The sequence below is a fragment of the Oreochromis aureus genome, linkage group 1, assembly GCF_013358895.1.
Source record: "Oreochromis aureus strain Israel breed Guangdong linkage group 1, ZZ_aureus, whole genome shotgun sequence".
Classification (NCBI taxonomy): Eukaryota; Metazoa; Chordata; class Actinopteri; order Cichliformes; family Cichlidae; genus Oreochromis; species Oreochromis aureus.
Window position 1 is genome coordinate 4,461,296 of NC_052942.1, and position 23,478 is coordinate 4,484,773.

The 23,478-nt window shown below is 42.9% G+C and overlaps 1 protein-coding gene across 5 annotated transcripts in view; it reads right to left on the reverse strand.

Annotated features, from left to right (window-relative positions):
• arnt2 (aryl-hydrocarbon receptor nuclear translocator 2) overlaps positions 1 to 23,478 on the reverse strand; it is an 89,746-nt gene that overhangs the window by 32,822 nt on the left and 33,446 nt on the right. For all 5 annotated transcript variants that reach the window (XM_039597929.1, XM_039597965.1, XM_039598040.1 and 2 more), the window contains 2 exons: positions 17,235 to 17,300; positions 15,229 to 15,314 (listed from right to left, as the gene is read on the reverse strand). In XM_039597929.1, coding sequence (XP_039453863.1) covers positions 15,229 to 15,314; positions 17,235 to 17,300 — 152 coding nt within the window. The remainder of the gene's footprint in view (positions 1 to 15,228; positions 15,315 to 17,234; positions 17,301 to 23,478) is intronic.

The following is a 23,478-nucleotide window of genomic DNA, read 5'->3' on the forward strand; positions in this document are numbered from 1 at the left end:
AGTCTTTGTTGTGGAGTCTGACAGCAGTGGGGAGGAAAGACCTGCGAAATCTCTCCATCCCACACCGTGGGTGCCATGATCTCCCACTGAAGGAGCTGCTCAGTGCTGTCACAGTCTCATGCATGGGGTGGGAGATGTTGTCCATCAGGGATGACAGCTTAGCCACCATTCTCCTGTCACTCACCACCTCCACTGGGTCCAGAGGGCATCCTAGAACAGAGCTGGCCCTTCGGATCAGCCTGTTCAGTCTCTTCCTGTCCCCAGCAGAGATGTTGCCGCCCAGCAGACCACACCATAAAAGATGGCTGAGGCCACCACAGAGTCATAGAAGGTCTTCAGGGTGGGCCCTCCACTCCAAAGCGACCTGAGTCTCCGCAGCAGGTACAGCCTGCTCTGCCCTTTCCTGTAGAGGGCGTCTGAGTTATGAGTCCAGTCTAGTTTGCTGTTCAGATGAACACCAAGGTACCTGTAGCTGTCCACAGCCTCGATGTCCATACCTTGGATGTTCAGTGGTTGCAGTGGAGGATGTTTGTGCCTGCGGAAGTCTACCACCAGCTCCTTGGTTTTACTGGCGTTGATCTGGAGGTAGTTCAGCTGGCACCAGTCCACAAAGTCCTGAGTCAGTCCTCTGTACTCCTTGTCGTCCCCATCAGTGATGAGGCCGACTATTGCAGAGTCATCAGAGAACTTCTGCAGGAAGCACTGGGTGGAGTTGTGGGAGAAGTCTGCAGTGTAGATGGTGAAGAGGAACGGAGCCAGAACCGTTCCCTGTGGGGCCCCGTACTGCAGGCGACCCTGTCCGACACACAGCCCTGAGTCCTCACATACTGTGGTCGGTCGGTGAGGTAGTCCAAAATCCAGGTAGTGAGGTGATGGTCCACTCCAGAGTTCTCCAGCTTGTCCTTCAGAACCGAGGGAAGAATAGTGTTGAAGGCACTGGAGAAATCAAAGAACATGATTCTCACAGTGCTCCCAGCGGTCTCCAGGTGAGAGAGGGAGCGATGTAGGAGGTGAATGACGGCATCATCCGCTCCAATGCCAGGTTGGTAGGCAAACTGAAGTGGGTCCAGTGATGAACTCACCAGGAGCCGAAGCTGAGCCAGGACCAACCGCTCCAGGGTCTTCATCAGGTGGGATGTCAGAGCCACCGGCCTGTAGCTGTTGAGGTCCTTGGGGCGTGAAGTCTTTGGCACTGGTACAACACAGGAGGTTTTCCAGAGCTGTGGGACTCTCCCCAGCCTCAGGCTCAGGTTGAAGAGGTGCTCCATCACCCCACACAGTTGGTCCGCGCAGGACCTGACAACCCTCGAGCTGATGCCATCTGGACCCGCTGCCTTCTTGCCATTAATCCTCCTCAGTTCCCTCCTAACCTGGGTGGTTGAGAGAGACAGGCTGGAGCCTTGTGTTGAGTGTGTATTGGATGCTGTTGTTGGGGGTGGGGAGGAGTGAGCAGGGTGAATAGAGGAGGTGTGAAGTGTCTGAGGTGTCAGAGGTGGAACAGCAGCAGTGGGGGTGGGTGAGTCTGCAGCCGATGTTGGAGACTGCCTCATGGCTGAATCAAATCTGTTGAAGAAATGATTCAGTTCATTTGCCCACCTCACATCCCTCCCAGGCAGAGAGTTCTGATGTTTGTGGCCTGAGATGGTTCTGAGGGCCTCCAGACTTCACCAACGTTATTTTGCTGAAGCTGGTTCTCCATCTTCTGCCTGTAGCTGTCCTTCCCATTCGTTATCAGTCCCCTCAACTCTCTCTGCACCCTTTTCAACTCCTCTTTGTCTTTGGATTTGAAGGCCCTCCTCTTCTGCTTGAGGACAGCTTTGATTTCTGGGGTAATCCAAGGTTTGTTGTTGGAGAAACACCGTACAGTCCTGGTAGGTACGGTGTTATCCACACAGAAATTAATATAGTCAGTAATGCATGTAGTAAGGCTGTCGATGTCCTCTCCGTGGTCGTCACAGATCACCTCCCACACAGTGGACTCAAAACAATCCTTAAGAGCCTCCTCGCTCTCCTCCGACCATCTCTGTACTGTGCGGGTGGCTGGTGGCTCCCTGCGCACTAAGGGCTCATACACAGGGACAAGGTGCACCAGGTTGTGATCAGATCTGCCCAGGGGAGGGAGAGCTGATGAACTGTATGTCTCTTGTGCATTGGCATACAGTAAGTCCAGTGTTTTATTGTCTCTGGTTGGGCAGGTCACATACTGGGTGAAGGTGGGCAGCGTGGAGTCCAGTGAGGCATGATTGAAGTCCCCTGATATTACGAGAAGGGCTCTCGGAGATTGTGTTTGCAGTCTGCTAACCACTGAGTGGAGAGAGTCACAGGCTGTATCCGCGTTGGCGAGGGGGACATACGCTGTTATCGCGATAACATGCGAGAATTCCGAGGGCAGGTAGTACGGACGCATGCTAACGGCTAACAGCTCAATGTCTCTGCTGCAGAGTTGTTCTTTTACAGTGATGTGCCCAGAGTTACACCATCTGTCATTCACAAACACTGCCAGTCCCCCTCCTTTCCTCTTACCGCTCTCTCTCGTCCTGTCCGCTCGCAGCAGCTGGAATCCCGGTAGTGTCACGCTCGTGTCCGGAGTTAGCGGTGTTAGCCACGACTCCGTTAGCATCATGATGCTACATTGCCGGTACTCCCTCTGTGACCAGGTTAGCGACGTTAGCTCATCCATCTTATTGGGCAAAGATCTTACATTTCCAATAATTACAGAAGGAAGAGATGGTCGATAACGTCTCCTTCTCGGGCGACGGCGCTCCTTCCCAGCACGACACCCCCGTCTTTTCCTCTTCAGCTCGCTGGGAATGTCGGGTCTGTCCGCTGGCAGTACCACTGCCGGACGCAGCACTAACAGCTGATCCTTACTGTAAACAAAGGATCCCTGCTCTGGGTCCCCAGACACGGGTGAAAAAAGTAGAAAAATACTAAGAAAAACGACCAGAACTAGCACAAAACGGTAGAACATGGTTGCAGAGTCTAATTACTAATACGTTAGTTATAAAAAATTACGAGAAGAAAAAGATAAGAAAAAAAGAAACCCAGAATGAGTAGAGCTGCTGTAACAGGCTGCCGCACACGGGGGGCGCCGGAAGTTGGTAAAGGAAACAGGAAAGCCATAGTTTGTCAGGTTGGGTAACTGTGTTTCACCCACTAAAACCTTTGGTTTTTAATCCTCATACAAAGAGCAGATGAACTACGTCAGACATATAAATTTCCCTTTTTAGTCTTACACACTTATTTTTAAATTTGCTTCCTGAAAATTCAAGCAGTGAAAAGTAATCTACTGGCTGACATCTTCAACCAGTCCATCATTAATCATAAACCCAAAATGCCCAGACTGGATCAAGGAAGCCCTTTCAGCTTTTCTAATGGATGCACTTTGTGATAGCCAGTTATAGACGTTAGCTATAATACCCTGCATCAGCCAACACTACCATTGTTCACTACTATTTTGCTATGTCAGCACATTGTAAATAGTTTCTGATGCTTTAACCCCAATCATAACTAACCAATCATAAAATGACCTTTAAAACATTTTTTTCCATTCCTGCAAACGCCACATGTTTGGATGGACTGAGATGTTTTGACTGAAATCTGTTGAAGTGAAGCCTTTCATGTCACGTCATAATTCCAGTTAAAAGCAGAAGTTAGACCACAAAAAGGCAAAAATAAAGAAGTTAAATCAATTCCTCCTTAATTTTTGCCAGAAGTTTGCAAATTTGGCTTCTATTTAACATCAGCTTAAAACTGACTTCAGTAACCTCCACATTTACTGTTTTGGGCATGACAGATGCATATGATAGTTTTGCTATTGTTTACTTGGACACAGACAGCGCAGCACAATGGTGAGCAGTATGTTCTCAAAGGAAGAGGGTCCTGGGAGAAGCAGTATACAATAAACCTGCCTATTAACTATATGCTTAAATATGCAAGTCTGTATCTAAGACTAATAATGCACTATATAAATGCCATTCCATTCACTGATGAATGAACTTCGTACTGTGGGATGAAGCCAAAATACCTGGAGTAAATGACATCAGAAAATATAAATGCACAGACAGACAAAAATTCAAGACCATTTAAGTTCCAAATAAGACAGTGACTTCATCGTCATCTGTGGCTACATTTCTCAATGTTCAGCCAACATGAAATGCACGCTCCTCAATGTGGAACTGTGCGTGTGTCTGGATTTTTCATAGCGTGTCTCTCTGTTATCCATCTGAAATTTATAAGCGTGTGTATGTCGCTTGATACCCGATGTATTGTGTCCAGAACATTCCAAAGGAATATTTTTAGCACAAGGAAGTGAGACCATATGTCACTGATTGCAAAACACATGTGGAATTATTCCAGTGTGGCCTAAGAACCCTGGGAGGAATTTTGTTGTTTTTATTTGGTGTTGCTCAGTCTCATTGCTCTACTTTATCACATCATCAGTTTAGACACCTGGTTTGAGACCAAGGCAGCATACCACGCACGTGCGTGTTACATTGTAAATACAGGGTTTTTCCCTCATGATAACATACGGTAATACAGCTGTAAGAAATTTGATTTATGAACAAATTTCATATAAATCATATACAGACTTCGACTAACATTTGGGAGAAGCAGAATTGTTTTTAGCATGATTTATTTTTTATTTTTTCTTCCTTCGCCTCTTAAAAATTACCACTGGCTTACAAAAGTTCAAATAAGTGGTAAAAAAAGGGAACTCTCAGATACACAACTTCAATTAAAAAGGTACAATAAAATAGCTGGGTGGACAGTTTATAGTATACTGTAAGAGGCATTTGCTTAAAACTGGGGGTCCAACGAAAGTAGTTCATCTTCAGTTTGTTGAGAATGATTAAAAAAAATGTTTACCAACACTTTACCCAAACGTTTTATATAAAAGATGGACACAGCCATGTTAGCCTTGAGGTGAACTCTTTGACTTTTGCTGTCTTGGTATTTTGAAACTAGATGCAAGAAGTGAAGAAGCAGTGGTTCTCTTTTAATCCTCACTTGGCATCGCACCCAAACCTTCTGGCATCACCAGTGGTAGTTCCCTCATGGTAGGTCCGTAAATGCCATGTACATGTAAAGACCAGTCATCTGAAAGACGTGCACCTCAAAGGTTTTCTGTTTTCAGACTTTATATTATTACATGTTGTGTGTGTGTGTGTCATGTTGAGGAGAAGCCCCTTATTTTTAACCATCAAGCGAGCTTGTGTTTTTGTTTCCCCACTGCTATTAAAGCTTAGCAATATTAACTACGACTATCACTGGATCCTCTCAGGGGAACACTGAGTTTAAAGACAGGTTGACAACATCACTTGCCCAGCTGCAGTTAGCAATCTTGAAAGAGATGGTTAACACTCCTTCTTCATCTTTGGCAGTTTTCAGAGAGCCGGGGTTATATGGTAGGCACTTCAGACAAAGGTCCATCCGAAAACATAATGTACAAAATTAACTTCATGATGTATTCAATAAGGCTTGAAATTAGTGAATGAGGAAGACCATTAACTTATAACAGTAGTGTTTACCACGTTTACACAGTCAGGATACAAAAGACAATTTTCAAATTCACACTTTTACACAGTCCGATTTCATTTGAAACCAGATGACTTGCCCCTTGCTGTCTGTTAGAATGAAGGTTTCGACATGAAGCACTTCATGTTATAAAGGCCAGTTCACACTATGGAGCCCTGCTCTCAAAAACTGACACAGAAGTAACACTGTCTGTAGTGGATTTAAGAAAGAAGTGCTTAAAACAGTGGTTCTTAACCTGGGTTCGGTGAGTCGGTCTCAGGGGTTCGGCAGAGCCTCCACCGCGGAGGTCGCAGAGGTCCAGACACACCCGAATTATCGTGTAAATTTGTGATGACACGCCCCCTTCTGGCCATCACTGGCTGCAGACGATCATGCTACACTGCTTGGCCCATCAGTGCTGCAGGGAATGTAGCGCGCGCAGTAGTCAACATGTGAATGTCGTGGTAGTACTTTGTGTGAATTTTTTTTAACATTTTAATCCATACTAACTATGTCGGGCAAAAGAAGAAAGTGGTCGGACAAATATGTACAATATGGATTCACATGTATCACGGAACGTGATGGGAGTGAGCGTCCTATCTGCATGATTTGCAATGCCAAGTTGAGCAATGCCAAGTTGAGCAACTCCAGTCTCGCACCAGCAAAACTAAAGGAACACTTCTTGAAGACGGAGACGGGGAATACAAGAACACAACACTTGCTGAATTCAAGGTGAAGAGAGCCAGATTCGATGAAAGGCCCACTCTGCCTGCTCTTGGATTTGTACCCGTTAGCAAACCGATCCTCACAGCATCGTACGAAGTTGCTTACCTGATCGCAAAGCAGGGCAAGCCATACACCATTGGTGAAACACTCGTGAAACCAGCTGCGTTAAAGATGGCAAATCTTTTTTTTTTTTTTTTTTTTGTCTGTCCCATTTGGTTCTTAAGCCATCAGAATTGTTGTCTGAAGACCAACAAGGATACCAAATGGATTTATTTTGCCAAATGGATCATCATGGCATTGCCGCATTGGTCCATTTGATCAAACTTTGTTGTTATTATTTATTTTATTTTCAGTTGTTACAGATGGGACAGACATGACGGGGGGATAGGAAAGGGAGAAAGAAAGAGAGGAAGGAAAAGAAAAGCAGAAGGGAAAAGGGACAGTGAGAAAGGGCACTTACAAAGACAAAGAGAAAGAAAAAATCAAAAATCAAAAATCTCCTGGATCACCTGTTGAGAGAAAAAGAAGAAAAGACAAGCAAAAAAAACCAAACAAAAACAAAGCAACATACTAAACACAACACCATCACGTTAATCTAGCTGAGTGTGAACAGCAGTAAATACTAAATATTGAAAGTTGTTGTGCAGCACGCAGGACAGACAGCGCACAATGTGCTTTGAAGTAGCAGCTAAGAAAGGTGTAGTTTATGTCTACGAACAGTGAACACCCGTGTGCACACCTGTGTGGATCAACGCGCTTGTATACAAAAGGTTTCCCCATGTAACGGTCTGCTAGAGGGTGTGGAGGCCCATAGCCCCGCCCCCAGGGCATGAAGCAGGCATGGAGGAGATCCAGGCTCCAGACATCCAGAGGCCCCAGAGTGCGAGAGCCCAAGGAGTACCACCGGAGGGGCATCCGTGCCACCTTCCTGGGAAGGGCTGAGGGGATCCCCAGACGAGGGGGTCACCCAGTAGCCACGGAGCAGAAGCCAGAGGGGGCTGCACCGGCGTGCCCGCCGGCTCTGCCGGCAGCCAGCTGTGCCAGAGTGAACCGAGTTGCAGGCCCGAGGCCGGAGGCCCAAGGGCCCCTTTGCCCGGAAAAGGCCTGACCGAGCGACAGGCACCGGGCCCCGCCAAGTAGCCACGGGAGTGAGCTGGTGCATACCTGAGCGCCCAGCCCGGACACCAAGAACCACCAATGCACCAACCCCTGAGGGCATCAGTTACCAGCAGGGAGTGTGGTGAGGGGAGATAGGCCTCCACACTTGGAGGGCCTGGGAGTACCAGGAGATGGAGTCTAAGACCCGACCTGACATATAGACACAGACAAACAGGCACACACAGACATAAACATGCTTTCCCACCCTCATGCACACATATACAAACACTCAGCACTCACCCAACGTAGGGATAGACATACATAGACATGTACACACAATCATACTCCCCAAACATACTCTATGCCTTGGGTCCAGGTACCCTCGCCCCCAGAGGGGGAAACGGCACCCAGACCCAAGAGATGTGACCCTTTCCCCCGGGGTGGAGGCAAGCAGACCGCCCCAGGCTCCGCAGCAGCAGGGAGGCCAATCGGACAGCCAACACCTCCTCCCAGCCCCCCACCCCGATGGCTAGTAGAGAACGGGGGTGTGTGAAGACCCCATACCTCCCTCCTCCCGCTCATGTGTAGTGTTGCTGCGTGTTGGCAAATCTGATACTCGGAACAGCGGCCGAAGGTAAATTATCCCAAATTCCTCTTTCAAATGACACCGTCAGCGACAGAATAGAAGACACGAGTAAAGACATCTTGGCTCAAGTAGTCACCGATCTGATTTCAAGCCCGGCAAAATTCAGCCTTCAGCTCAATGAGAGCACAGACGTTGCTAATCTAAGCCAGCTTACTGTTTTTGTGCGCTATGTGAAAGATGACATGATAAAAGAAGATTTTTTATTTTGTAAGCCTCTTACAACAACAACTAAGGCAGCCGATGTGAAGAAGCTTGTGGATGACTTCTTCAGAGACAACAATCTTTCATGGGACATGGTTTCTGCAGTTTGTACGGACGGAGCTCCAGTCATGCTGGGAAGAAACTCTGGTTTTGGTGCGCTAGTAAAAGCCGATTCACCACACATCATTGTGACTCATTGTATTTTGCACAGGCATGCACTGGCAACAAAAACCTTGCCTCCAAAAATGGCAGAAGTATTAAAAACTGTGGTGGAATGTGTGAACTATGTGCGAAATAGTGCTCTGAGGCACCGCATCTTCAGTGAGCTGTGTAAAGAAATGGGCTCTGAATTCGAGGTACTTCTGTACCATTCTAATGTTCGGTGGTTATCCCGGGGACAGGTGCTGAATCGTGTTTTTGCCATGCGTGTGGAATTAGCCCTGTTTTTGCAAGAGCACCAACACTGTCATGCAGATTGCTTCAAAGATCCTGAGTTCATTCTCATTTTAGCGTACATGGCTGATATATTCGCAGCTCTCAATCATCTCAATCAGCAGATGCAGGGTGGTGGAGTCAATATCATAGAAGCGGAAGAACACCTGAAGGCTTTTCAAAAAAAGCTAACGTTATGGAAACGACGAACAGAGAACAACAACTTCGCAAACTTCCCCCTTCTGGACAACTGTGTAAGTAAGATGGAAGATGTGTCTGGAATCGGAGATATTTCTGTATCCACGGAACTGAAGCAAACAATTGCAACGCACTTAGATGAGCTTGCAAAGTCTCTCGACAGATATTTCCCTACAAGAGAGTCATATCCAGCATGGGGGAGACAGCCGTTCACGTTTGCTGTTGAGACAGCAGATGTCAATGATGAATACCTTGACGAAATCATTGAAATTCAGCAGAGCCAGGTTCAACAGCAACTCTTCAGAACAACAACGCTCTCAACGTTTTGGTGTCGACAAATGGACAAGTATCCAATTATTGCTAAGAAAGCCCTGGATTTTTTTATACCATTTGTTACAACATATCTTTGCGAGCAATCCTTTTCGACGATGCTGGACATAAAAACAAAGAAAAGGAACAGACTTTTCTGTGAAAATGACATGAGAGTGGCACCTGCCAAGGCTAAGCCACGCATATCTGAACTGGTCTCTCAAAGGCAACAGCAGAAGTCACACTGATTTGCAGGTATGTAATTTGTTTTAAGTTCATGCATTGTGTTGGTTTTGTTCTTTGAACAAGGTGATGTTCATGCACGGCTCATTTTGTGCACCAGTAAAAAAATATAGCTATGTCTTGAATTTGAAAAATTTTTTTTTTTTAATTTTTCACTAAAGAGGGGTTCGGTGAATGCGGATATGAAACTGGTGGGGTTCGGTGAATGCGGATATGAAACTGGTGGGGTTCGGTACCTCCAACAAGGTTAAGAACCACTGGCTTAAAAGTAGAGTTTTTAAAACATGTCTAGTGCCATCTTGTGCCAGTACAGAGCGTGACATCATCGGGTTGATTGGTTGATTGTGGGCAAACTCAGGCAACCAAGGTGCAATCTCCCCAACAATCGAACCAAAGTGGTGAAGTGTCTTTTGATGTTACAGCACATGCTTGAAAACAAGGCCAGACATGAAAGAACATATGATTGCCTTTATGGGGAAGATCTTTGAGGCAGGGCATGCTGAACCAGCCCCACCACCCATTGGTGAACAAGAGTGCTGGTATTTTCCAATCTTTGGAGTTTATTATCTGCGTAAACCAGGCCAAGTACGAGTAGTGCTCGACTCCAGCGCTAAGCATGATGGTGTCTCCCTTAATAACATCCTGCTGAGTGGAACCAACTTAAATACACTTTGGCACTTTCAAACTGACAGTTTTACTTTTTTTGTCTTCCAAGAGGAGAAGCCTTTTACCTGTGGGGGTATTATTTCCACAGTCAAGCACAGCAGCATAAACAGCATATTTAAACTTTTGTGTGAGAAACTTTGATGTGTGAGAAAAAAGGCTGCCATGCTAACGTGTTAGCCCATCTATGTCATTTTCCATTGTAACATTCGAATTTGAGCTAGATGCCTGGAGCAAGTAATCAGTGAAGGTTTGAGGATACGTTTGTGTGTAATGTCCATGATAGATCATAACTCAGTGCTTGATATTTATAAAAGCAAGTCATTCACATCATAAATGTAACATCTTATTTTTTCATTTCTATATTAACAGTTTTACAGTGCTTCTGACAGTAAACATGGATGTTTACTGTGGACCTCTTCTGCTAGCTGCCAAGCAAGAAACCTGCTTTAGGGCAGAATGATCATCTTTTAAATCAAATTACTATTTCCGTCAAGCTTTAAGGTTCCTTTTTTTAATCCTAAGTAAAGATACAAAGTTAAGTTTGATTTAAATATGATTTATTTTCTTTCAGAAGTTGAAAAACAAGTGCCAGTTTAGCTCTGGGATGAGCGGGCCACCATATGCTGAATGGCAGAGAGCGGCCGCCCCAGGTTCAAATCCGACCTGCGGCGCTTTGCCGGAAGTCTTCCCCAAAGCTCAAATGAAAAAAGAAAAAAAAAACCTCAAAAGATTATCTGTATGTCCTCAGAACAAAGTTAAGAAATGTTCTAATTTATACTGAGGAGAACATAAACAAAACTCATATATTCCCTCAGCTGCGGTCCACATATGCTCCAGTGTAATTAATACATAAATAAGGCTCAAATATGGATCTGATGATGGATCTGCAGCTTCACTGCATATTCAGTGTGGTAGTTACATGAGATGCAGCTGTTTGTTCATCTGTCTATCCTCCATCGGTCACTGGGCAAGTGCTATCTAACAGAAATGGTTATGGATTGAGAGTTGGTAATGAGGGTCATTTACTTTAATCAGGTCATTTGTATCTCTGACATTTTTGACTGTGCTTAATGGTTTTACTAACTGGTTTTACTTTGCTGTTTACTAGGCTTACTTTTTGACTGTCTTTTACAACCGACTTTTAAAAGTAGGCTGTTGCCTGTTGTGATATCACCGTTGCTCTTAATTTTTTGCCATTTGGAATTATCCAGTTGAAAATAACTGGAAGTTTAAAGTCTTGAACAGGTAAACAGTGAACAGTGGAAGGATGGAACTGCATCTGTTTGTAAAACACAATCAGTAGTAAGAGCCAGAGGTGGGACCAAGTCATTGTTTTGCAAGTCTCAAGTAAGTCCCAAGTCTTTATCCTCAAGTCACAAGTCAAGTCTCAAGTAAAGTCAAGCAAGTCAGAGTCAAGTCGCAAGTCAAGACAGACAACTTTCAAGTCAAGTCCCAAGTCCGAAACTTTGAATTTCAAGTCCTTTCAAGTCTTTTTTTAACCCTCTGGGGTCCCGGGTATAATTGGCGTTCTTGACTACTTTTGATTTTACTTCTATATTTCACTTTTAAAATATGTTTTTCTTGCCTTGTTTGGTATCATTATTTACAGCACAACCTCAAATATCTGAAATTTGAGTTATTTTTTCATTTTGGTATACTATATTAGCACAGTTGATCTAAATTCAGACAAAAATTCAGAATCCGAGTAGAAAAAAGTTATATTTTTTACATGTTTAACGAATCATTTTCATAACTTGAAATGCAAATAGAAATTGTACATTTCTAAAAATTATGCACAAGTTTTGCAAACAACAAAGTTATATGGTACTATTTACCTAAAAATGCAGCCAAGGCCTCAGGCGTTTTTATATAACCATTTAAATCTATTTACAGAACAATCAGGTGTGCTGCATCAAATAAGAAGGCACACAAATTATTTGTGCCAGTCCAAAAATGTAGTTTGTGTTCAGTATAAGACAGAGGAGAACACCACAGGCCTAAACCCTGCAGGTCTGACAACTGGAGGTGCATCAGTCCAGTTTTCTATGTGGAGACAGCGTTTACACTGGAATCTGCCTTTGACAGCTTTTTTAGATCAAATATGAAATTCAGCAGTCTAACCGACACACAATACAAAACAATAACTACACAACAAACTAACTATAGCCTCCAAACACGCTAAACGTCACTAATGTCTCACATATGAAACTCTCTCTCTCTCTTTCGCTCGCCCGCTTTCCGTCGCGGGTGTCACTCCTAAAACTTCCCTTCTCCCTAAACAACCAAATGTCACATGTTACCTTATCATTTTTTTTGATTGGCTGACATGGTAAACTCTAACACCAATAGGGAAGGGGTGTTTTTCTTTTTTTTCACTCATAAGTGGAGAGCGTATGCTAGGCTGTCTGTAGAAAAGCATGCGTTTTTGTCTAGCATCCCTGTTGAGAATAACCTTTGCAAATAAACAACAGCTAATAATATAAGATCAAAGTATTTTATTTGATGTATTGACATAAATGACAAAAGAAAAAGGCCATGTATAGCAGGACTACTCAGTTACACACTAAGGTGGGCCAGATTTTCTAACCAAAAAAATAATAATTTTCCCTGGCTCAGACATGCAAAAGTTAAACACGACCATACACTAATTGCAAATTAAACACAGTGATTTTGAATTGTGATGTGATGGTAAAATAAATATTTGTCAGTCTAAACTGGGTTAAATCTACGGGGTTAATGATGGGGAGGAGACGGAGAGAGACTGAGTACAGCTACAGAACCCACTTTCTGAAACGGACCCTGCTCACCATTCACCGACAATTCTGAGCTAACAAGTTGCATGTTATTCTTGGATGCGCTTGCAGAACCGGATTTAAAATAGCATGACAAACATATCATACCTGTTAAAGCCAAACAGTATCATCAACGTAGCCCGAAGAACATTTGCTAATAAGATGAAGTTAGCTAAGTCAGCTGCAGTGTTGCCAACTCCTCAGTAAGGAAAATCGCTATTGGTTGTCCTAAAAGTCGCTAGAAGTCGCTAAATGACGTCATCACCTAATTTGCATAATTGGTCATGCTAATATAATTGTAACCTATGTTGTTGGAGAGAGAAATAACATCGTGGAAGAGACATAAAGTGAGTAAAAAACGTCCTAAATGCATTTAGAGTTTATTTAGAACTACAAATTAAATTTCTTTTAGCAATTATTGTTTTTTTTAATGTCACAATTCCAACCCTGCTCCTTTATCTGGGCTTGGACCGGCAAAAATGACCCGAAATAGGCACTCTGGTGGAGTTACTTTGTGTGTGCGTGTTTATAAGTAGTTTTAAACCTTGTGATCCACAAAACAGCATAAGAGTAAAAGAAGAACTGCCTGCGTTACAGCACCCGCTGCTTGTTGAGAGTAAAAGCGATACGCGCTTTCACGTCTTTTTTTAGCGACTTTCTTTAGAAAAAAAGTCGCTAGGGGGTCTGAAAACTCGCTAAATATAGCGACAAAGTCGCTAAGTTGGCAACACTGGTCAGCTGTCTCATCGTAGCAAAAAAAAAAAAAAAAAAAAAAAAAAAAGCACCACCTACCGTTCTTTATGCAACTTCAAATGTCGGACAAAGTTGGAAGTTGTTCCATCTCCGTCTGTGATTCTCTTCTTGCATGTTTTGCATATTGCATTTCGTTTTTTGTTGACTACTTCAGTAGTTTATGTACCGAAAGAAATTACTCTTGGAAGCATTTTTGGCTCGAGCGTTTTTGTTCTTGTTTTTTTCAAATCTGGTTAATTTGATTGGCTGTGCTACAGCCCACGCTCACATACATACGGAGTGTGGTAAGAATGAATGAATGAATAAAGTGAATTAATGGTCCGCACTTTTTATATAATATGTATGTTAAATTTTAGATTTGGGTAAAATATCAAGTCTTTTCAAGTAAACAGGTTCAAGTCCAATTCAAGTCCCAAGTCACTGGTGTAAAAGTCCAAGTCAAGTCACAAGTCTTACAACCTTTTTTCAAGTCAAGTCTAAAGTCATAAAATTAATGACTCGAGTCTGACTCGAGTCCAAGTCATGTGACTCGAGTCCACACCTCTGGTAAGAGCTATAAACTGAAGCTATAAAGTTCCAGTTTCAGTGTAAGTAAATGTTACTACTGAATTCCTTGGACCCTTCTGATCAACAATTTCCTCGTCTTTTGAGCCTCAGTATCTGTTTGTAGGGTTTCATAATAAGTAATGCAATTGCTCATCTCACTCGTGCTCCTAACATACTGCTGTATATGGCCGCAGTAGCCCAAACCTTTGTGGACATGATGCTGATCCTCATGTTTTCATGTATATCGACTTAACCTGAAGTGGCTCTAACTCTGTTCCAACCACAGGATTGCCCCAGTCCTACTCTCATTGTCATTGGCCTTTTGTGTTGTCTGTCAGAACACAGACAGAATGATTTTTACTGACTTTATATGACCTTGTATTGGCCATCGCTCATTTCTATCAAAGAAAATCTGTTTTGCAATAATTAAGTTTAACATTTTGTCACCCAGTCCAGCTGAGCTGTATAGCACATCTTCCTGAGTATACATCATTATGGGTGGCTGTGACTCACCCAGGTAGAGCAGCTTATCTGCTAATTAAAAGGTCGCTTGTTCATTCACCAACAGATGGAACTACCAATCCTGTTTCCAGTCTGCATGCCAAAGTATTCCTGGGCAAGATACTGAACCCTGATCGGCTCCTGATGTGTTCATCAGAGTGTGAATAGGTACATGATATGTTATATAAAGCACTTTGACGGCTAAGCTAAAGTAGAAAAGCACTGCATAAGAACCTTTTACCATTTACAGTGAGAGTGAGTAAGGGAGGTTAAGACACACACGCTTGTTCTTATTGTAAAAACACCCAACTGTCCGCTGGGAAACCCATCAGCCAAAAGACACAGTACAATACCACTCCAGCTGTCAAAGACTTGAGAAGATTTAGTGTTTCCTTTGGACTGTTTTTGAACATGAACTTGATAGGAAAAAAAACTATTTTGTCATAAGACACCAAGAAACTGTTTGAACTCTGTAGATACAGAGATACAACTAGATTTAAGTCTTGATCCAGAGCTCAGCAGAGGCCACATTCACCACCAGATCTCACTTACAAGAACTCTCAGTTTAAGTATGATATGTATGAGTGTGCTCTTGTTTACCTGCAGGGGGCCAGGCTTTGATGTAGCCAGTGCAATGCACCACAGAGTACTGAGCCTCTCCTTCTTTTGAGGGCCCGAGGCCATTCCTGATAAAAAAGGGAAAAAAAACAAAACAAGCATGTTAGCAACACAGACAGCGCTACATTGCTGGTTCATTTTTCCGTTGAAAGAAACAAGTTTTACACTTAAAAATGAATACAACATAATGATGAAATGAGAAGAGAATTGTCTGATATAACTTTTTAGTTCCTTAAAAATGTACCCACAACTCGGAGTACCAGGTTCCTTAGGTGGAAATATGATTATACTGTTGTATTTAAATCTTTACAGGGCTCTAGAGTGCGACCAATTTGGTCGCAAATGCGACCTCTCTGATTGGCCATGGTCCAGTTGAAAGTGCAGGTGGATAGAGGGAGGTGAGTAGCTTGAATAAAGCGATCTCGATTCATTAAATCCTGAATCGACTTTTAAATATAAATGTGTTTTGCCAGAAACGCCAGATTCTCAGATTAAAGCTCACAAAACTATTTCAACAACCACCAAACAGCAAATGAGAGCAGGCACACAAAGACGTAAACACAGACCCGACGCATCAGAATCAGCTTTCTGTTTCTCGGCTTTCTCACCCGACAGCACGTAGACGGACACGCTGTCGGAGCTCAGCGATTCTGATGCGTCGGGTCCGCGCTGTGTTTACGTCTTTTTGCGCTGATTCTGAGCTGCAGATTTTGTCTCTCTCCAGCCAAAATTCACCGAGCCAGCAGCAAAAGAAGCAGCAAACTACGCTTCACATTTGATAAACATCGTCATGAATTCCCTCTGAGTTTTGCTGTTTTGCTTCCACCACGATAAAAATCACACTTCATGCACAGCTCTCTCTCTCTCTCTCTGTACTTCAAGAACAGTTTCCCGTCTCAAATCTCTGTTTTCTGCATTATTCATTGGCTTATTACCCACCAGTCTACCGTTGTTTACAGCGCTGTCGGCCGCTGTCTTTTTCTTTTCTTTTTCTTTTAATTTCTGCTGTTCAATATTGAAGAAATGTAAACTTATTAAAATTATGCAAAATTGCAGAATATTGCAGAATATTTTTAAGGTTATCTGCTATAAAAAGCCAGACCAGAAAAATCTCCTTCATGTTTTTCTGTGTTTTATTCTCAGTTACTTTGACACAAAGGCATCTGCTGTGATGTTCACAATTCTGATGAAGTCTCATGTGTATCAGTGCTGATAAATGATCAGAATTATAATATTTCTGACTGTCTGAGGCTAAATTGAATCGAATCAGGACTTTGAGAACCGGAATCGAATGGATTATAGAAATCAGTGATGATACCCAGCTGTGGGTAATAAGAAACGATGAAAAGAACTATTGATAACTTTTGTGTTAAGTTAAGGCCTGATCCGTCTGAAATTCATAGGCAGTGCTCTGACACTGTGCCATCAATCTTTGAATGCTGAAAAAGCACAGTGTATCCAGAAAACACATTATATGCTGCAATAAATGCACTGCCCAAGTGTCCCCTCTCCCCACTGCCTTTCAGCAGCAGGCAGCAGCAAACAGGTCGTCAGAGGAGCCAAGATGATGATTAAGTTTTCTACAATAACATTTTCTACAATATTGACAAAGCACTTTAAGCACAAGATTGTTAGTTAATAATTTAGAAATGAATATTGTCTGTATGGACTGCAACTTCCCCCCCAAAAAAGTGCACATGTAAAACTCTGGTGTTAAGCGATGCGGTTGAAAAATTTGAGTGCGCCTAACTTTTGTGCCGATGCGCCCATGGCAAAAAGTTAGTCTAGAGCCCTGCTTTAGTACAAGAAGAACTCTAAACCTCTGACTCGGTTAAAATAAAAGTTCCTTTTTAGGAAAATATTTACTGTATAAAGGTTTAGTTGGTAACAGCTACCAAGCTTATGTGTTTATATTCCATTTAACCCCAGAATAATCAGGAGTTACGCCTGGATCACAACCATGGCTGGCATAAAAGTCTTAAACATACCTGTATCGCTTTCTCATGTTAGCCAGGCGGTTTAAGGAGATGTGATCCAGAGGAGCACTGCCACATCTACACACAAACACAGAACACAGAAAAACAGTATTACAGAACTTTGCAACGACTGCAACAGAAAAAAGTGTGCACATCTCGAACTACAGATACCAAAATGAGACAATTACAGAGTACTCACTACTTACAGAGTTGTCAAATAATTCATCCATTGAAACATTTGTATGCCGATCGTTGACTATTTAAAATATTAAGCATTTGTTTAAACTCAGAGAAACAAGTTCCTTCAAATGTAGCTCACTGTGGAGCTGATTCCATGCGTACGTACTTTAGAGCTTTTTTCTCCAACTGAGTGCAAACCCTTGGCACCTTCAACAGGACCAGATTTTGTGAATGCATGTTATAAGATGACATATTGGAAGACAAAAGTCTTTTCTTAGCCTCAAAAGAAAGACAAGAGTCCCTTTGAAAGAAAAATCCGAGTTTCAGTTATAGTTTTTTTTTTTTTTACCAACTGTTTGATGTGAGACTTAAAAGAGAATCATCAGTCAAAATTCTGAAGCATTTATATTTCAATACTAAATCAATCTTCAAACCAAGGAAAATTCAATTAATTTAATTTAGTGTTGGAAACATTGTTTAGCATTGAGAACTAATTTAGAACTGCATAAAGTTTGCTGAACAGTATTAAAGGATTGTTGAAGCTGATGAAGTGCCTGCTGAGGTGTGGAACCAAAAGAATACATCACAGTGTCATCGGCATAAAATTGGAAACTGATACTCCTTGATGGCCCAGAACTGATCCCTGGGGAACACCTTTAACCACACCAAGGAAGCAAGAGGTAATGCCTTCAGCCTTCACACACTGAGTTCTGTTGGAAAGATATTTTTCAAACCACTCAACCACCTGTTCTGTCAGTCCAACACTGATATGTTTTTGCTTTAATAGCACATGAGCTACAGTGTCAAAAGCCTTCCCAAATAATTATTCTGTCACAAGACAAAGCCCATGCAGGCCCACGCCTAAAATCTGCACAATCACACATTAGCACCACAATAAAGAAGGGGGAGGAAAAAAACAAAACAAAACAAAAACAGTGCACAGTAAATGGACTGATTCTTATATAGGGAGTTTTTACTGTCCCTCAAAGCCCTGTATACAATATGCCTTCAGTCCAGTCGTTTTTATGCTCGCCACGTCGCTTGCGTCTCAAGATGATTTTCACATCACATTCTGTGTCACAAGACACAATCTTTGTGATGCATCGGCTGGTCGTGCACATCTTAAATTTTATTTGGTGCGCTGTGCCGCGGCCGATGCAGCTGGGTTGAAAACACAAGCGTACTATCATGCCAGTTTTTACCGCCATTTTAATAGTAATCCTACACAGAAGCTACACTGACACACAAAAAGAGATGTTGCAAACTTGATTTTGTGAAAAGACCCACTTGGCTTTCAGCTTTAACTTCTTCGTATGGCACGATATTGTCTGATTGGTGACACCTATCGTTTAGGAGCGGCTTTATACAGTGCAGCTAATATAGTGCAGTGGATTGACTGCATCTGAGCGATGAAGGTACAGCAGAGAGCAAGAGCGAAGCGACCACTGTGAGGGTATATTAGCAGCTTCAGTCACCTTTTTAGACCTATTCATACAAGCACTTTTTCTATGCTTTCCTAAAGTGTTTTCAAATATCTACACACATTCATACTCCAATGTATCGGAGAGCAACTTTGGGTTAGTATATTGTCCAAGTTAGGGATCGAACCGCCAGCGTCCAATCAGTAGACGACCCACTCTACCACCTGAGCTACAGCAGACATTTTGAACTGAGAGTTCAGCAGCAGCAGAACAGCAACCGCCATATCCAACATGTAAAATCTGTGTTATCTGACAGATGGCATATTTTGCATATTTTGGGGCACACAATATACCACTTTCGGATTACCAATATTTTGCAGGTGGAATTCCTACAATGAAATATTTCTATCGTCATGGTAGTGCCCTTTTCCATCCATATGACCGTCCACATGATTCCTTTTTAACCTTCAGTAGATTCTACTTCCTGCTGTGAAAGGACTATATCTGTCATCTGCAGCAATTTAAGCCTTGACTATGCTTCTCTTGCAGACATGGACAGCTGGAGATGAAAAGTCCAAGCAGTCATTCCTGTTATATCTTTTTCAGTCCACTTGAAGTCTAGGGGGCATGTGTAGTATTGTAATGTAATGTGAATTCTCTGTGGAGATGTTCACTGTCTGACGATGACATCTGACTTATGACCCAAGTGGACCTTAGCAGACTTGTGGATACAGAAAGGCTTCAGAATTCAGTGAGTCTGAGCTATGTGGAGAGGCTTCTGACATTGTGGTTGGTGGACAGCCCATTCCACTAACTAAGCCACAGGCAACTCAAATCACCAAATAAGGGAAAGCGTTTTGAAATTTGGACATAATGAAGATGACACTACTACCATTTAATAACTAAATTGATATTTGCCTCAAAGGTGTTGCAAATGTGTAAGATATGATCCACAAGTGTAAACTAAGATTTGTGTAAGTATTTATTCAGCTTTGGATGGAAAATGGTTAGTAAAATAGTTTTACGTGTGGTCAGATTGCTTCATATTTGTGTGTGGATTGAAGCACACACTCAGTCTTTAAAAGTTACCCACAAATTATTGTACACATTTGTAAAGTTTATGCTTGTAGATCATCTTGCACACATTTGCAACACTTCTGCAGCAAATTTCTCTCCATAGGTTAGTTTTGCGGATGAACATTACATAAACAAGACTCAATCTAATAAAGGCTCCACAGAAATGTTAGCCTGGTGATCATGCTGTGTTCTCCTTTAGTGCTGTTTCTGCATGTGTCACAGAGGGGATGCATTTCAGTGTTTTCAGCATGCTGTTTGAATTATGAAGAGCCAGAATAGCAACAGGAAAAAAGTCATCTCGACAGATTTCTGAGAATATAACACACCGAGTTTCGTGCAACTCTCAGGCCTTTGTGACAGATCCAGACCAAACAAGCTAAGAGCACACTCTGGCAATAACAAAAACAGAATGTTAGGGAAAAAATGGAAAAGGTGAGGGTTTTTTTAAGTTAAACACAAGCTTTTCCAAGCTCTCAAAGGAGTCAGTGCTGCTTTCATGTAATTTCTGCCAAAGGGTAATGAGGGCTGTGGGGCAAACCGAGTCATATCCTGACAGGGAACAGAGAGAAAAAGACAAATTTAGAAAGAAACTGGATTTGCAAAGGGTCTGAAGCGATGGAGTGGAGAGAATATACACAGAGGGAAATTCTAATGATCTGTGAAGTATACAGAACATCAGCCACCTGGTAAGAAAACTCTCTGAGGCAACATTTCTAGTAATATTACTTAAGGATAAAAAGGCATATAGCTTGAGGATATGTGGTGTGAAAAAGGTTATGGCTCTCAATTTAAAAATCAGGTACGAGTCATATATTGGATTTTTCTGGTGTGGCAGAAAATTAGAAGCCTGGTGAGTGCACACTTTCACAGCTGACTATGTACAAATCTAATGTTACAGAATAAGAATCAACAAGTCACCACTCTGTAACACTTTATCGACAAAATACACACACACTTCGAAGACTTGATTTAAACCCACTGTATCCTAGTCTTAGTAAAGTCAGTATATGTAAACCATGTAAAGATGTCATGCTTTTGAATCACTGCAATGCACCTTGGTTCATCATGCCTTATTAGCGCATTGTCTTTGTTCTATTAGCAAATCCCTATATTAATGCCCCACAGTGAATCACTACCTTATCGTGATAGAGAGGTTTTGTCTGTCCCAGGGATCCCAGGGGGCTATGTTGTCATTTGAATTGATCCTGGGTGAGGGACCAGACAAAGAGGGATTCGGAAAACCCCTATGAATGTAAAATCCAGGGAACAGTTCACCCATCCTGGGATAGAGTTACCAGGGTCCTGCCCTGGAGCTAGGCCTGGGGAGTTTGACCCGAAGGAGAGTGCCTGGTGGCCATGCCTTAGCCGATGGGGCACAGCCAGGCATAGCCCGAAGAAGCGACATGAGCCCACCCTCCTATAAGCCCACCACCTGCAAGAGGCACCGTAGGCAGACTAGCATTCAATTCAATTCAATTCAATTCAATTCAATTTTATTTATATAGCGCCAAATCACAACAAAAGTCGCCTCAAGGCGCTTTATATTGTACAGTAGATCGCACAATAATAAATACAGAGAAAAACCCAACAATCATATGACCCCCTATGAGCAAGCACTTTGGCGACAGTGGGAAGGAAAAACTCCCTTTTAACAGGAAGAAACCTCCGGCAGAACCAGGCTCAGGGAGGGGCGGGGCCATCTGCTGCGACCGGTTGGGATGAAAGAAGGAAAACAGGATAAAGACATGCTGTGGAAGAGAGACAGAGATTAATAACAGATATGATTCGATGCAGAGAGGTCTATTAACACATAGTGAGTGAGAAAGGTGACTGGAAGGGAAAAACTCAATGCATCATGGGAATCCCCGGCAGCCTCCGTCTATTGCAGCATAACTAAGGGAGGATTCAGGGTCACCTGGTCCAGCCCTAACTATATGCTTTACCAAAAAGGAAAGTTTTAAGCCTAATCTTGAAAGTAGAGATAGTGTCTGTCTCCCGAATCCAAACTGGAAGCTGGTTCCACAGAAGAGGGGCCTGAAAACTGAAGGCTCTGCCTCCCATTCTACTTTTAAATACTCTAGGAACAACAAGTAGGCCTGCAGAGCGAGAGCAAAGTGCTCTAATAGGGTGATATGGTACTACAAGGTCATTAAGATAAGATGGGACTTGATTATTTAAGACCTTGTATGTGAGGAGCAGGACTTTGAATTCAATTCTGGATTTAACAGGAAGCCAGTGAAGGGAAGCCAAAACAGGAGAAATATGCTCTCTCTTTCTAGTCCCTGTCAGTACCCTTGCTGCAGCATTTTGGATCAGCTGAAGGCTTTTCAGCGAGTTTTTAGGACATCCTGATAATAAAGAATATCCTGATCCTATCCTATTCAGCAGGAGACTAGTGACATTAAGTGGACCATGTTCAGCACATGAAGCTTCACTGAGCTGTGTCAGAAATGTGGCTGGTGCCTGTCGTTGTGGTAACCCTAAAACCAGATGGTGCACACTGGAGATGGAGGGCACTATCAGGCTGAAGGAGGAGTCCTATCAGGGTTGTGGGACTTTGGAGGCAGCCGATCAGTACTGGCAGGCCAAGCGGTACATGGCCCAGGCAATGGCTGAAGCAAAAATTTGGGTGTGGGAGGAGTTCAGAGAGGCCAACAGAAAAAAACTTTTGGACTGCCAATCTGTCAAGTTACTCTGTATACTGTGGCTGGAGCGTTGCTTACTTCAACTAAGCATATTGTCAGGTGGTGGAAAGAATACTTGAAGGACCTCCTTCATCCTATACCGTTTTCCGTAGAGGAAGCAGAGTCTGGGAACAAGGGGGACGAGTCGTCCTTCACTAGGGGGTGAGATCACTGAGGCAGTTAAACAACTCCTTGGTGGCAGAGCCCCTGGGGTGGATGAAGACGCATGGGAGTTTGCCCAACCAGTCTATGTCTGTTTTGTTAACTTGGAGAAGGCATTCAACTACCTTCCTCTGAGGATTCTGTGGGTGGTGCTTCGGGAGTACGGGAAGCCTGAGCCATTGCTAGGAGCCATTCGGTCCTCATACAACCGTTGCAAGAGTTTGGACCACAGACAATAAGTCAGACTCATTGCCCGTGGGTGTTGGACGGCCCTTTGTCACCAATTCTGTTCATTATTCTTATAGACAGAATTTCTGTCTATATTTGAAAATCAAGCAGCTTCTAGATGAGAAACACCATTTGCATGAAGTCTACCTGAGCAACTCCAAGTCCAATGCAACGAAATAAAACCATAAAATATCATTTGCCGGACTGTTCAACTGGAATTGCACCAGATGCATGACAAAAGGTCAATAAATAAAGCTCACAAGATCAAGGGTTTACACTGACAGGCATGACATGTGAACAGACTCCTGATTTTTAATGGCCAGTATCCATCAAAAGTGGTCATCAAAAGGAGCAGTGGTGGCACTAACTAAAAGACGGGATGCCAAGATGAGGTGCCATAGTTGAAGATGTTAAGGTTTTCAGTGGGAGTGAATAGGATGGACAACATAAGACATTAGTATATCGGAGGGACATCTTTGATTGAGTAGTTTGGAGACAAAATTA